The 16,119-nt window shown below is 47.4% G+C and overlaps 1 protein-coding gene across 1 annotated transcript in view; it reads left to right on the plus strand.

The window, feature by feature from the left end:
* TEX14 (testis expressed 14) overlaps positions 1 to 16,119 on the plus strand; it is a 61,274-nt gene that overhangs the window by 13,734 nt on the left and 31,421 nt on the right. Inside the window, exons 7-15 of the mRNA XM_006756193.2 lie at positions 1 to 74; positions 1,400 to 1,513; positions 2,428 to 2,551; positions 3,774 to 3,952; positions 8,676 to 8,827; positions 9,633 to 9,823; positions 10,462 to 10,612; positions 13,131 to 14,032; positions 14,724 to 14,800. The exon at positions 1 to 74 is cut by the window's left edge and continues 10 nt beyond it. Coding sequence (XP_006756256.1) covers positions 1 to 74; positions 1,400 to 1,513; positions 2,428 to 2,551; positions 3,774 to 3,952; positions 8,676 to 8,827; positions 9,633 to 9,823; positions 10,462 to 10,612; positions 13,131 to 14,032; positions 14,724 to 14,800 — 1,964 coding nt within the window. The remainder of the gene's footprint in view (positions 75 to 1,399; positions 1,514 to 2,427; positions 2,552 to 3,773; positions 3,953 to 8,675; positions 8,828 to 9,632; positions 9,824 to 10,461; positions 10,613 to 13,130; positions 14,033 to 14,723; positions 14,801 to 16,119) is intronic.

Raw genomic sequence — 16,119 nt, forward strand, 5'->3', positions numbered from 1 at the left:
GAAAAGGAAATAATTCAAGCTGATGATGAGCCTGCCTTCTCTTTCTGCAGTGGCCCCTACATGGTCATGACCAAGTAAGCAGAGTGGCCGGTGGGAGTTGTGAGCTAGTCCCATGGGGCGTATGGGCTTTGTGCGACTTCCTGATGCGTGGAGGGTTCTAGCCCAACACTGAAGGACATATGTCTGAGTCAGGGGTTCTCAGCCTGGGCACCACTGACATACTCGTATTTGGCCGGATCGCCTTTGCTGGTGGTGGCTGTCCTGTGCATCGTATGATATTCAGGAGCCACCCTGGTCTGTCCTCTAGAGGCCAGTGGCAGCCCGCTTTGCCACCCCCTCGAGTTGTGGTTGTAACAATCAGTGTCTACAGACATTGCCAAATGGCCCTGGTTGAGAACAACTGCTCTGAAAGACGACTCACAGCCGTGTTTGAACCTCTCTGCTTTCTAGAGAGTTAGAGGCAGCGTAGAGGAACGGTCTGGCCCCTGATACAGGCCAGAGGGTACTGAGGTGCCCATAGAAGCCGGGACAGGTATCAACTACAGCCCTCACCAACCAAATGCAGCGAGGTGGCAGTGACAGAGTTTGGCGGTGACAGAAGTCCCCAGGAGACCTGCCTCCTGCAGGGTCACAGGAGTTGTCCTGGCCAAGGTCTCTGGGCCTCCTCCAACCTGGACACTTTCCTGCGTGGAAGAAACCCCTTTCTTTCTTTTTTTCTCCTTTTATTTATTTATTTTTTAAAATATATTTTATTGATTTTTTACAGAGAGGAAGGGAGAGGGACAGAGAGTCAGAAACATCGATGAGAGAGAAACATCGATTCAGCTGCCTCCTGCACGCCCCCCACCGGGGATGTGCCCGCAACCCAGGCACATGCCCTTGACTGGAATCGAACCCGGGACCCTTCAGTCCACAGGCTGACGCTCTACCTGTTGAGCCAAAACAGCCAGGGCGGAAGAAACCCCTTTCTAAAAAGGCTCTCTGTCCCTGCAGACATGCGTCTTCCTGCCCAGGCCACCGGCCCGTCGTCAGGTCCCTTCCTCCTCTCTCTCCATTGCTGTGGCCTCTGCCCAGGCCATCACTGTCCCTCACCTAGACTGGCCTCCTAACTGGCTTCCCCTTCTCCAGACCACCCCTGCCTACCATTTTCCACGCAGCCGGTACCATTGTCTTTCTAAAATAAGGGAGTTACTCCCTCAAATCTCTCAGCGACTTCCTGCCCACCTGTCCTAAGTTCCGCGAGGTGCTTTAGGACCTGGGGGGGAGGGAGGAGGAGGAAAGACTGGACAGGGGCTTCGCAGGTTCTGTGTGAACTCTACCTGGTCTCTGGCTGGGACACTGCTCACTGGAGAACTGGCTCCTCACCGCCTTCTGCTCCAACCCTCTCCCGCCCTTGCAGCCTGGTGTGGAAGGGGAGCCGGGTCACAGTGAAGGAGCTGCGTCTCCCCACCCACCCGCACTGCAGCAAGCTGCGGCTGGCCGACTTGCTCATCGCTGAGCAGGAGCACAGCAGGTGAGCCGGAAGCCCAAGGGCGGCCCAGGCCCAGGCTCTTTACAGACACGGGTTCGGGGCTCTGCAGGACTCCCTGGGATGTGGAGACCACTCCCCTCAGCCTCAGCATTTCCTGGCTGTTGGTTGATTTGACATCCAAGAGCTGCCAAGAAAAAAAAAAGAAGAGGAATTAAGGAAAAGCCTGAGGAGTGGTGGAGGCGGTGGTGAGGGGGTCGGTTCTGTCAGTTGACTGACTCCCTGTGACCGGTCTCTCTGATGGTCCGGCCTCCACGCCCACTGGCTCTCCTGCTACAGCCCCCGAGGCCTGGCCCGTGTCCAGCCCAGACCCATCAGGACATGTGCTGTCCTGATTTCATAGAACTGGGTGTGCGTGAGATCCACATGTCTGAGGAACTGTGTGTCTGCTATTGAGGCCCACCTATGGGTCTAGCACCTTATGTGGCCCCAGGGTAAGTCCTTCAGCTCTTGCTGAGGCAGGAGCTCGATTTGTGGTTCGTGGAACGGACCCTGGCTTGTTGAGCTCCTTCCGGGCAAGGTCAAACTCCTGCCGCAAGTGTGCCAAGGCTGGAAGGCTCAGGCACAGCGTGGACTTGGCATCTCCCTGATCTTGGTCTCCTCACCTCTAAAGGAGACATGTCTTGCAGGTGGTTGTTAGGATGGAGGTGATATATGATAACTGCTCAGCAGCTCTTAGTGACATTGTCATTGATGACTGTCAGCCCTAAGGGTCTGATCAGTGAGAGGCCACAGATTCCAACAGACAACCCCACCCACCCCATCCTGTTTTCTTAGAAAAGCATTGTGTGCAAAATGGTATTTGTTTAGAATGTATGGGGGGGGGGGGCTGAAGAAAGGAAAACGCCCTTTTTTGCACGTCCTTCTTCCCTCTGCCTCATCTGAAGCATCTTTTGCAGCAAATTGCGGCACCGCCACCTGCTGCAGCTGATGGCTGTGTGCCTGTCCCAGGACCTGGAGAAGACCCGTCTGGTTTACGAGCGCATCACCATCGGCACACTATTTAGTGTCCTCCATGAACGGGTGAGTGGCTGTTTCCATGGGCTTTTCCCTGGCTGCCCTCCCACTTCTCCCTGCCCTCTTCCCCTGCCTGAGCCGGAGAGCTCCCATTTGTGCAGCTGTGCATGCATGGAAGATAAATCTTTAAAAAACCACAACAGTAAGACATTTATTTCTTAGTAATTTGTTTTCATTCTGGAAGATCAATCTTAATTCTCTACTTCGTGTTGGCTCTATGATGCACCATTTAAGGCTAAGTGCATTGGACTGCTGCGACTTTACTATTGTTAGTCCTCCTTCTGGGTCTAAGCGCTTAGCAGACCCAGGAGACACAGACACATTTCTAGCTAATTACTCAGATAGCCGCTGGTCTTACTTTCCTGTATTTCCACTTGTGCCCTGCAGGACCTTGGCTAGAGAGAAAGGCCTCATCAATCCCTTCTCACTGTTTTGATTTCCTGGGAGCAGGTGCATCTTCCCCGGCCCACAGATTTCCTGACAAGTGAGCTTTGGGCTGAGCTGTGGCTTCAGGGAGGTCCTAGAGCTTCATTTCCCCTCCATGACTTTGCCCTGAAGACCCTGGGCAGGAGTGAGCCACCCCTCCTGCCCGAGGACCTCCTGTCAGCGTCCTGGTTTCCCTTTCCTCTCCTTGGGTGCGGGCATTAACTGGAAATGCCACCTCTTCGGGAGAGACTTGGTATGACTTTAATCGTCTGGGTGCAGTGGTGGAAGAGATTTTCTGTGCTCTTAGGAGGAACGTTCTCGGCATCTGACTGGAGTCGGGGCTGGATGAGTCCTTTAAGGTTCCAGGTTCTGCTGAAACCGGTTTGGCTCAGTGGATAGAGCGTCGGCATGCGGACTGAAAGGTCCCAGGTTCGATTCCGGTCAGGGGCATATACCTTGGTCTCCCAGCAGCACAGGTTTGAGCGCGGGCTGAGGGGTAGGGCAGGTTCATTGCTGGTGGTGGTGAGTCCACCCTGGATGGCCTTGCCAGGCTTTGAGAACTTTCTCCTCGTTTTTCATGGTGTGAAGCAGCTTAGCTGAGGGAAAGGGGCCCAGGTTTGGTGTCGGGGTCCTGGGTCAGTGGGTCCTCCAGCCAGTCACTGAGCCCCACCAAGCTTTAGGTTCTCCACCTGTAACATGGGAGTGCTGAGTAGTTGTGGCGATCAATCGAAAAGACTTTGGAAGCTAAAAAGCAAAGGGGTCCCAGTCCCTGAGTTCCTGGCAGCTTATCTCCTGCTTGCAGCGCGCCGAGTTCCCCCTGCTGCACATGGAGGAGATCGTGCACCTGCTGCTCCAGGTCTCTGAGGCCCTGCGCTACCTGCATTCCTGGGGGTTTATCCACCGCGCCCTCAGCTCCTATGCCGTCCACATCGTCTCCACGGGGGAAGCGAGGCTGACCAACCTGGAGTACATGCTGGAAAGGTAGGTGAACCTGGATCATGACTTCCAGTGTGGGCGGGCCTTCTCCCCATTGGTGGGCTGAACTGTCCATCAGTGGGGCAAGAGGTTTCCCACATGCTCTGTCTGCCAAGGTTAGAGGGGCTTTGGGACAGTTACTTGTACTCAGGACATTCTCATTTTAATAAGCATTTAACAAGCAGGAGCACCGATGAGCCAGCGTGTGTAAACGCTCTAACTGTCCACTAGAGAATTTTCGGTGGCCATAGGTGTGCATTCTGGAAGGAGAGGAAGGTGATGGGTGCTCAGCCTTACAGTCCTGGTCCAGAGGGGCACTAGGGTGTTTCCTGCCCTCGAGGGTCTCAGTGCAGTGAGGAAGGCAGTGACAGAAATAATACCCTCATTGTCCTGGCTGGTTTGACTCAGTGAACAGAGCATCGGCCCAAGGACTGAAGGGTCCCGGGTTTGATTCCGGTCAAGGGCATGTACTTCCCTGGCTCTGGTTGGCACATGCAGGGCAGCCAATCGATGTCTCATGTGTCTCTGTCACATTGATGTTTCTCTTTTCTCTGTCTCTCTCCCTCCCTTCCACTCTCTAAATAATCAATGGAAAAGTGTCCTCAGCTGAGGATTAACGAGAACAGAGAAGAAGATCCCCTCGCTCCTGCGTGTACAGGGGCCATGATGGGACAAGAGAGAGGCAGGGGCAGTTAGGGGGACTGGAGCAGTTTTCCATGTGGGAACCGGTGGAGGCCAGAGCGCTATCTCCAGTTGAGCTGCTCAGCTTCAGATCTGGTCCAAGCTCAATCCCAGTTAAAACCTTTCCTTTTTAAAAACCATTACCTACACAATTAAGTCTAAGCACTTTGCAGGGTGTGGAAGCCTTCCAGTGTGGGGCTCCGCCCACATGGCCAACCTCATTGCTTCCCACTCCCTGCCTGGCCCTCTGAAGCCACTTTCAGCCTGCTATTTCACAGTGTTTATCTTTTTTAAAAATATATATATATATTTCTTTATTGATTTAAGAGAGGAAGGGAGAGGGAGGAAGAGATAAAAACATCAATGATGAGAGATAATCATTGATTGGCTGCCTTCTGCACGGCCCCTACTGGGGATCAAACCTGCAATCTGGGCATGTGCCCTTGGCTGGAATCGAACCTGGGACCTTTCAGTCCACAGGCGGATGCTCTATCCACTGAGCCAAACCGGCTAGGGCGGTGTTTATCTTTTTAAACTCACTTCAGACACAGTCTCCCACCACGTCCCACAAGGCCTATACTGAAGCCCTGCCCCCACAGCACTTTGCCTATTTCACTTCCCCGCAGCCAGGTGAGTCTGCCCCACCAGCTGGCAGGCTCTGAGGGCCGGACCATGGCTTGTTCATGTTCAGCACCCAGCACGGGCAGGGCCTGCCACCCAGAAAGTACTTAGTACGTGTTTATTAAGGGAATGGATGAGTGTAGGTGAAGGGAAAACTGGAAATGGCTTAGGATAGGGTGGATCACTTTGGCTGTGTGTTCAGGAGCAGTGGAAGCGGAAGGGTTTGGACACATTTGCTATTGATGGCAGAGGCTTCTCAGGGGGGCTGTGACAGAATCCAAGCTGTTTGCTAGTGATGGAGCGCCATCTGCTGTTGAGCTCTCCACGGAGATGTGAATCCCAGCGTGAAAGGGAGCTTTGGAGAGGCCCAGCCTAACCTGTCCTTGTGTAGAGGAGGAAACAGAGGCCCAGAGAGGTGAAGAGATGGTGTGTTAGATGGTGTGTTATCCAGCTGTGGCTGTAGAGGTGGATAGATCGAAGGAAGACTAACTAGGAGGCCATAGGGCAGGGCCTGGTGGTGACCAAGGAGCCAAAATAGAAGGGAAATGTGAGATGCACTGAGGAGCTGGGTTGAGGGAGGGTCTGGAAGGCAACTGGGTAGGAAGGTATGAGTTCTCTTTTGGGCTAATTCAGCGGTTCTCAACCTGTGGGTCGCGACCCCTTTGGGGGTCAAACGACCCTTTCACAGGGGTCACCTACGACCATCGGAAAACATATATATAAATACATATTGTTTTTGTGATTAATCACTATGCTTTAATTATGTTCAATTTGTAACAATGAAATTGGGGGTCACCACAACATGAGGAACTGTATTAAAGGGTCACGGCATTAGGAAGGTTGAGAACCACTGGGCTAATTAATCTCAAAATGGAACTTCAGACAGAAATGTCGGTAAGGCCGAAACCGGTTTGGCTCAGTGGATTGAGCGTCGGCTTGCGGACTGAAAGGTCCCAGGTTCGATTCCGGGCAAGGGCATGTACCTGGGTTGCGGGCACATCTCCAGTAGGAGGTGTGCAGGAGGCAGCTGATCGATGTTTCTCTCTCATCGATGTTTCTAACTCTCTATCTCTGTCCCTTCTTCTCTGTAAAAAATCAATAAAATATATTAAAAAAAAAAAAAAGAAATGTTGGTAAGCAAGTAGTTGCGTCCATAGCAGTGTACCCTTCTTTGACAGCTGATGACACCAGTTGATTCTACAAGAATCCAAAATAGCTTCTAGTCCCTCACTTATTTTTGGAGACACTCTATTTGAGCAGGTCAGTTTGTTGAATGTCATTATCAAGGGTACCCTCCATCTGGGTGTAAAAATGATAATAGCAGTTTCTCCTGTTCTTTGACTCCTTCCTAATGGACTCTTGAGAGCTGAACTTGACCTTGCCAGTGGTATCAAATAGCTGCAGCCAGATGTACTTTTAATGATGTCAGCGCTGAAGCCCAGAAAAGTAACTGCCCTAGAATGACAGCCAGAAAAGAAACCCTCCCTCAACTAGCTTTAACAGAGAAGGAAGAGGGATTGTAAGAGAGGAAGGCGAGTGGAAGGAAGTAAAGGAGAAAGAATATAAACCTGGTTGTAAGTGACTTGTCCCCTGCTAGAGCCTTAGACAAGCTTGAGAGGTCTGACCAGCTAGGTGACTGTTTCCTGCAGATAAAGAGCCAAGTGTGCCCGTCCTCAGGATCTACCTCTGACCATAGAACACACCATTGCTTTTCCCGTGGTACTGATATAATAGTGGCATGTGTATCCACGCTGTTCGCACTATACCAGGCCACATCTAACTTATTAGCAATGCCACTAAAAGTCAGAATCGGCATTTGTAACTTTGTGGCTTCCTGAACTCACTGCTATCTATCAAAAGCTCTGCTAGAAAGAATATTATTTAGGGAAGTTTGTCCCAAGTCTGAGAAACACATCCCATCCTCTATAATCTATTCTTTGCCAGACCAGCAAAGAACTGCTGGTCACTTGCTTTTAAAAAACTTAATTTTTAATTATCAACCAGCGGTCTTTACCAAATGCCTACTGCAATATTAATATTAATTTCTAACTTCCATAGTGTTTTATGGCTCACAGAGTGTTTCCCCACATGGTCTCATTTGAGGCTCATGATAGCTGGGTGTAGAACTCAGCGCTGACCTCACTCTGAAGACTCTCATTGGCTCAGAATACATTTAGGACGCTCTGTTTTAGTTCTTGAGAAGTCTGATTGGGAAGTTGAGTTTGTTGTTTTAAAGTAAATTTTATTTATTGATTTTAGAAAGAGAGAGAGAAAAATGGATTTGTTGCTGCACTTATTTATGCATTTATTGGTTAATTCTTTTTAAAAAAATATGTTTTATTGATTTTCTACAGAGAGGAAGGGAGAGGGATAGAGGGTTAGAAACATCAATGAGAGAGAAACATCAATCAGCCGCCTCCTGCACGCCCCCCACTGGGGATGTGCCCACAACCAAGGTACATGCCCCTGACCAGAATAGAACCTGGGACCCTTGAGTCTGCAGGCCGACACTCTATCCACTGAGCCAAACCAGTTGTGGCATATTGGTTGATTCTTGTGTGTGCCCTGATGGGGATCGAACTCGAAATCTTGGTATATGGGGACGATGCTCTAACCAACTGAGCTCCCCGGGCCAGGGGGAAATTGAGTTATTTAAGCAAATCTGTGAACCTTTAGTGCTGAACTGGGAGGGCTCATTCCCAAGAGAGCAGAGTTCAGAAAAGGAGCAACCAGAAGGAGCTGGAGGGGTCCCAGACAGCTTAGATAAAGCAGCTTGGGCTTCAGGAGGGTCTTGACAGAGTCTTAGTCAAAAGTAAGTGCTGAGGCCCTGGTGTAAGTTGAGATACAGCGATATAAAAGACAGATAAGGTGCCTGCCTGCCCTCGCGGAGTTGACTCTGGTGGAGGGAAGACAGATAATAAACAATAAATAAATGAGTAAGAAATTAAGATAATAACTGCTCTGAAACCAATAAAGCAGGACTACTTTAAATTAGGGAGTCAGGAAGGCCTCTCTGAAGAGGTGATTTTCAAGCTAATACCTCGGTTACAAGAAGCAGCAGTCACTTTGGCGTCTGTGGGCAGAGCATACTGGGCAGAAGAAGCCACCACCAGTGCAGAGACCAGAAGTGGTGATGTGCTTGGCATGTTGGAGAAACTGAAAGAGAGTTCCTGAGACATGAGGGGAGTAAGTGAGCAGGAGAGATCAGCTGCAGGTGTGGTGGGAGGACGGGAGGCCCACAGGTAGGAATGGTGAAGAATTGCAGGTGTTGGAATAGCAGGCAACTAGGTTAGCCCAGGGTCTAGCTGAGTTTCCAGAAGCGCAGGAGGTGGCTGGTCTTCAGAGGCTCATGTTTTTACAAATGTACTGTGTGATGATTACAATGATCCTTTAAGACATGAGCCCTTCCTTGTGTTTCCTTCTGCAGCCAGGACAGAGATGTACACAGGGACTTGACTCGCGTCCCCCTCCCGGCCCAGCTGTACAAGTGGGCTGCCCCAGAAGTTATTTTGCAGAAGGAAGTCACAGTGAAGTCAGACATCTACAGCTTCTCTGTGATCATACAGGAGATTTTAACAGGTAGAGCAAAGAGGACATTGACTTGACCAAAGTCCCTGTTCTTAGGCTGGATTCTCTCTCTCTCCCCACCTCAAGCGTTACCTAGTTTGATGAAAATGCAGGCTATGGAAAAAAGATTTCTTCAAGAAAACTTCTTTCTGCTTATGGAAGATATAAAATAACCTCAGAGAAATCTTCCTCTTTTAACCTGTTTGTTAAGACTCTGCAAAGCCTCTCTATCAGCTTGTCAGTGGTAATGCATTTAATCCAAGCGAAGTTTTTAAACAATATAGGGGCCCCTGAAGAATTTGAAAATGAGTGAGGAAGACTGGGCCCTGAGAAGTAAACTGTGAAGTTAAACACACCCAGGTTCCTTGTATATATAATCAGTGTCACTTAAAGACATGATCAGTACCTGCAGACAGAAGGAATCCTTTGGGAGAGGGACACACACACACACACACACACACACACACACACCCATAAAAACCCAGTTATCAGTGTTTACAGTCCCAGAGGCAAAATCACACCTTCCGTGAGAGGAATGGAATGCATTGGTGACCCAGCCTGACTGCATGAAATATCCCTGTGGTCCCCAGGTCTGCCAGTGGGACGCCCATGTATACATGACTCTGTGGCTACTTTTTCCTGTTTCTACAGCAGGGATTCCCCTGGTAAATGGGGAAAGTGGTCTCTCATTTGTGATTGGACTTTCAGGTAGTTTTTCTACAGAAATTAATGTTTAGAGGGGTTGAGTGACTTGACCAAGGACACCCCATTTCACCTGATTTCTTAATGTTACTCCTTCTGACTCTTTCCTTAACAGATAACATACCCTGGGATGACTTAGATGGCTCAGTTATTAAAAGAGCCATAGTCATGGGAAATTATTTGGAAGCTGACTTTAGGCTTCCCAAACCTTACTATGATATTGTTAAGTCAGGCATCCAGGTCAGACAGAAAGACCGAACTATGAACCTTCAAGATATCCAGTACATCCTGAAGAATGACCTGAAGGTAAGCTCTGAAGCAGTTAGGAGTGTGTTTCTGCTCGCTCATCTCAGGAGAGTAGGGAGTTAGAAACCAAGAAGAAGCTAGAGGCCGAGTGGTAAGAATTTTGGGAAATCCTCATTTTATTACACCTATTCTGTGTGAGGGCAGCAAGGAATTGATGGAGGGAAGCTGGGGAGGGTCCATACGTAGTTGGGGCACAGAGTGAGATTCAGTGAATGGCAGCTGTTGTTACTTTTATAATAACAGTGGCCCTGGCCGGTTCTGCTCACTAGTTAGAACATTGGCATACAGACTAAAAGGTCTCAGATTCAATTCCTGGTCAAGGGCACGTACCTCAGTTGCAGGTTGAATCCCTGGCCATGATCGGGGCACATGCAGGAGGCAACCAATTGATGTGTCTCTCACATCGATGTTTCTCTATGTCCCCCCCTTCCCTCCCTTCCACTCTCTAAAAGTCAATGAATTTTTAGAGGATTAAAAAAATAAAATAATAATAATAACAATGAATTAGCTAATGGGAATATAGTCAGTCTACTCAACAGGAGTAAGAGGGAGTTTATTTGATACCTAGATCTGTTTCAGGAACACCAGTGACATTCAGATGATTGCAAATGTCCTTGATAATTTTTCCCTTGTCACAGGAATTGATTGGAGCCCAGAGAACTCAGCCAGCTGAGAGCCCCAGGGTGCAGAGATATGAACGCCATCCTGATGTCAGTGTCTACCTAGGACTGACTTCAGAACACCTGAAAGAGAACCCTGACTTGGAAATAAAAGAGCTGAAGGAAGCGGGTATGGCCTTTCCCCACAGGTTGGGCATGAATGTGTTCTGAGAGTCCCAGGTTGCAACTAATCAATTCCTCCAAACTGTACATGTCACTCACACTGGGAAAAGATGCATGCCTTAGGAGAGAAAAATCAAGATCCTTGAAATTACTAAGTTAAAAATTTTGAGCTCCATATACACCTTGGTTGGATCCAGAACTAAGCAGTAGCAACCAGTTAATTTCTAGCATGATTGTCCTTAGGAATTTATCTAATTGCTTCACAAATAAAAACGATGATTTCTTAATTTAAAACTATGATCTGCTCCTTATAAAAAATGGAGATAGTACAAAGAATAAAATTACTTAGCATTTTAATTCTGCCACTTAGAAATAATTTGTTAATATTTTGGTGTTTCTTCTAATGTTTTGCTTTTTAGTTCATTTCTAAACCTTGAATTCAGAGCTGGAAAGCGCCTTGCAGTCATCCTTAATGCGCTCACATTCCAAATGAGAAATATGAGGAAAGCAAGGGTCAGAGAGGTCGTGGCCCGCTCCAGATTCCAGAGCTGGAACCCAAGCCACATGACCGCTCTCTCTGACTCTTTCTGGACAGGGACAGGGGCCTCCAGCGTGGCTCTCGAAGCTCTCACTGCTTTGGCTCCTCTGTCCTGTTCTCTGCGAGCTGTACACCATCAACCAGGGGTGATGGCTGGTCGTCTTGGCGATACTTATTGAGGTCTTACTGTTCCCATGATACAGTGGAGTCTTAGGCAGTGTCTACTTTTATCAAATGCTCACCAAGAGCATAACTTCAACTGACATGAATATTTGAACTCTTCTGTGTGTAAAGAAGTCTGTGAGTTTAGTCCTTAAGAGTCAGGGGCCTGTAATTTGCATGTCCTGACAGTTATGCGTGTTTTTAAAAATATGTTTTTATTGATGAGAGAGAGAGAGAGAGAGAGAGAGAGAGAGAGAAAGAAAGATCAATGACAGCGAAACATCTATTGGCTACCTCCTGCACACCCCCTATTGGAGATCAAACCCAAAATCCAGGCATGTGCCCTGACATGGAATGGAACCATCAACCTCTTAGTGCATAAGATGATGCTCCATCAATCCACTGAGCCACACCGGCCAGGCATGCATGTTTTCTTTTTAAACTGAATAATACATTCTGTAGGAATAGAAGGAATGCAACAAGATAAGAATTTTATAATATACATTAGACTTTTATGTAAGAGGTGCTCCATTTTATTCCAAAGAAATTTCCTCCATTTCCCTGTCTTTGCTATATTCTTCAAAGCAATAAATAGTAATTACTACTTTTGTAGATAAGTTGCTCATCTGTGTTAAGCAGTAATTATAACTTTATATTTTAAGTCCTTATCTCCAGAAACTCCTTTCTTTTCACTGTACAGTCTCACAGTAAAACATATTGTACTCAAATTCAAAGAGCCAGAGGCCCAAGGATGTTTAAGTACTGATTTAGTAATAGTGTCTACTGGAACCAACCTTCTTTTTATTTACATGATTAAACTGCTGCAGTAATAGAAATGAAAGCTACGTTAATGAAAAAGGAACTCAGGAATGAGGTCATTAAATATAACTAAGTACATTTTAAATATAAATAACATGTATCTCCTGATTAGTACCAAGTAAATATCTAAACTATCTATCTGAATTCTGATCTTAAAAAAAGGTCAGAGATAATTAGGAAGAAGTGCTTCAGATTATCAGATTTTGAAAACAGTGAGTTCCTCTGAGAGTATCACTTTAGTCTTATCAGAGATTTCTGCTGGTCCTTTTGTTGCTAATCCCTTTGTGTCTGCGCCCTTATAATCTACTTTGCTTTTGCTTTTATCAAAGGATTCTTGTATAACTGTTTCAGGCCACACATGACTAACAAAGGGGGATTCGAGAGGGTATATATGTGGCTCTGGGAACTTTCTGGACTCAAGAGCAAAACTGGAATGACAATCCCAGGTGTGAGCTCCTGAACCACAACCACGGAGCCTAAGTGGAAGTGTCCAGTTATGCATGTTTTTAAAAATGTATATATATTTATTGATTTCCGATAGGAAGGGAGAGGGAGAAAGATAGAAACATCAATGATGAAAGAGGAATCAATCATCAATCAGCTGCCCCTCCAGTGGGGATCAAGCTCGCAACCTGAGCATGTGCCCTGACTGGGAATTGAACCATGACCACCTGGTTCATAGGATGATGCTCGACCACTGAGCCACGCCGGCCAGGCAGTTATGCATGTTTTGAGCACACTGCACCTTAAGCTTAGAACATTTCCCCCAGGGTTTGGTCCCTCCCAGATTTTCTACCTCAGCCCATGCCAAAAGGGGAACTGTCTCTTAGTTAGAAACACCCTTTGCCCCGCCCTGAGTGTGTCTGGTAGTCTTCCACACCTGGGAAGGGAGTGGGAAAACAGAAAGCCGCTTTCTGCTTTCTCATGTCACTCGAGCAACCGCCCAGGCGCTTAGCTGCTGCATGTGATCACTCAACTGTTTGCATGTTACTGCTCCTTTCAACAGGCAGTCAGCTTCATTCACCAAGGAATCCCAGCGAGAAGGCCACACCAGATCCTCAGGTCCCAGATCCCAGTCTGATGGCCACGGAGGCTCAGAGGCAAGATGCTGCTCCCCCTGCTTGCTTTGTGGCCGGGGAGTCCAGGAGCCCCAGCTCAGGGCCCTCAAGCCTTTGCAGCTTCGAAATGAACGAAATCTACTCCCGCTGCCTGGACACGGAAGGTGACAAAGAGGAAGAGCCCCCAGGAGTTGGTTTATCTCTGGAGGGGGCCAGCCAAAACCAGGGAGGAGAGCTGAGGTCCCTGGAAGAGGAGTTGGAAAAGATGGAGAGAGAGGCATGCTGCTTTTGTGAAAAGAGTGAGAGCTCTTCGGAAGCTGACACAGAGGTCTCCTTTGAGGACTGGGACCAGCAAAATGGTTCACTTAGTTCCCCCAGCCCACCTAAGCCAGCCAGAGAAGCCAGGTGCAAGGCGAGCAAGTGGTCCAAGACCGACATGTACATCAGTAAGTGTATACTAGATGTGAAGATCGCACAGGCAATGGCGAACCAGAATAATGAGAAAATCAAGCAGAAATTCAACGAGTATGAGAGGAGGCTGAAGGAGCAGGAGGAGTGCATGTCTCTGTGGGCTTCTTCAAGAATGTTTCCTAACCTCTCTCACTTGCCTGCGGCGGTGGGCCCCCCATCTTCCGTTTATATTCCCCCTGCCTTGCCAAGGGGCCAGGGGCCAGATGCGGGTGGCAATTGCCCGACCCTAGCAAGGTCTCCAAGAGCAGTGAGAGACTTTCAAGGGGAACATTTTGGCAAAAGGTCCAGGGGAAGAAGTAGCTGTGACTGGAAACCTTTTCCTGCTTTCATTCAAGTCTCTGAAGAAAGCACCGGGGATTCATCAGAAAAAAGCCATCAGGTAAAGCTAAGAAGTGGGAGGTAGGGCATCTGAGCAGGACCTGGAGCCGGGTTCAACACTGCCCCTAACCCATATGCCAGGATGGACATACATACCTCCAATTCATAGGGAGGGTCTCAGCTGTGGGGGGCTCCTCTTAGCTTTGGGAAATAAGGCCTCCAGGATGGAATGCCAAGGTACTTACTCTTCACCTTCCATTCCAAACCCAACACAAAGCTCATGTCCTTTTCTATTGAACCCCATGAAATTGCTGTTTTATAGATCAAAATAATCAAGCATTGACCATTTTACATGATTCAACTTACTAATTATGGTATCTTGGGCAAGTATTAATCCCCATTCGAAATTGCGTAATCATTCAGTCCCGGCCCCGAAGCCTGCTGCCTTAATATAATAGAGGGGGGAGTTGTTGGATCTGTAATGGCTGTGTTTCTGCTCATTCTTCATTTGTGCCCTGTCTGGGTTGGGTTGCCGAGGGCCAAGATTTCGGTGTAAAGAGATGTGAAGAGATGACGTACTACATGTGAAACATGCAAAGGGAAATTATCTTGGTAGATCTGGTTATTTCTACACATTTAGCAAGAATAGTTTTAAAAACAGAATGGAGAATAAAGAGGAGGATTCCTTCATCAAAACACTGACACATGTTTACTGCTTTTCAATCTGCTGACTTTGTGGCCCTGGAAAACAGAGCCCAGGCGAACAATTCCAGCCCACCCAAGGAGCCAGGGACAGTTCCGAAGGAAACAGAAACCAAAGTACTTGCAGGTGGGTTAACGTGCTATTGTCCTTTGTATCCCCAAGCCTTTAGACTTCCCTGTGACTCTGAGGTCACTTAATGACCTTCATACTCTAGCGGCAAAGAGTGTGAGTGACGAAGATGAGTGACACAGAAACAGATCTGGCAGGTTCCCTCTGTTCACTGAGCAAAAAGAGCAGTGTAATGGGAACTCGTAGGAGACGGCAAAGGTAAAGCCCCTGGCAGAGGAATCAGACAGAGCTCATCAGTTGGCAAAAGCAAAGCACCTTGCCTTTCCAAAGCTGCCCCGATGCGTTTTCTTATAAGACATGGCAGGCCTTCCCTTCGCCAGCGCTCCAGAAATCAAACTGTTCGGTTCAAAATGAGTGTCACTGACAGGAGGCCAGAAAGAGGGCGTCGAACACTCTCCTTGTTACCCTGCAACCTCTGATTTCCAGCCGGATCAGTTAAACGAAGCCGAGTCAGCGCAAATCACTGGAAGAAGAGCATATGTGTACCCTGGCTGTTTAAGAACTTAGGCAAAGCTAATTTATTTTGCATCAGGGGAATTATTTTTTTTTAATTACATATTGTTTTTGTGATTAATCACTATGCTTTAATTATGTTCAATTTGTAACAATGAAAATACATCCTGCATATCAGATATTTACATTACGATTCATAACAGTAGCAAAATTACAGTTATGAAGTAGAATGAAAATTTTATGGTTGGGGAGGGGAATTATTAAAGGAGCATTAGATCGTTTTCAGGATAGACTAGTATGTCAATTTTAGTTTTCCTTTTCTGTGGTTAATGACAGCATTTATCTACAGCTTTGAATCTTAGAAGAAAGATTTTTTATTCTCTCCCTCAGTGGTGACTGAGACTAATGACAGTAGTCTGCTGCTCCTTTCATGTTGGTAAATATGTACAGTAAGGGAACATCAAAGAAAACCAGACATTTTAATTTAGTATATTTTATCTTTAGGAAGGGAAGAATTACTATTATTTGTTAATCCTCACCTGAGGATATTTTTTAGTACTAGAAGAAAGATTTTCTATTCTCTCCCTCAGTGGTGACTGAGACTAATGACAGTAGTCTGCTGCTCCTTTCATGTTGGTAAATATGTACAGTAAGGGAACATCAAAGAAAACCAGACATTTTAATTTAGTATATTTTATCTTTAGGAAGGGAAGAATTACTATTATTTGTTAATCCTCACCTGAGGATATTTTTCCATTGATTTTGAGAGAGAGTGGAAGGGAGGGGGAGAGACAGAAACATCGATGTGAGATAGACACTATTGGTTGCCTCCTGCACACGCCCACAGCTGGGGCTCGAGCCTG

Source organism: Myotis davidii, unplaced genomic scaffold (genome assembly GCF_000327345.1).
Source record: "Myotis davidii unplaced genomic scaffold, ASM32734v1 scaffold993, whole genome shotgun sequence".
NCBI lineage: Eukaryota > Metazoa > Chordata > Mammalia > Chiroptera > Vespertilionidae > Myotis > Myotis davidii.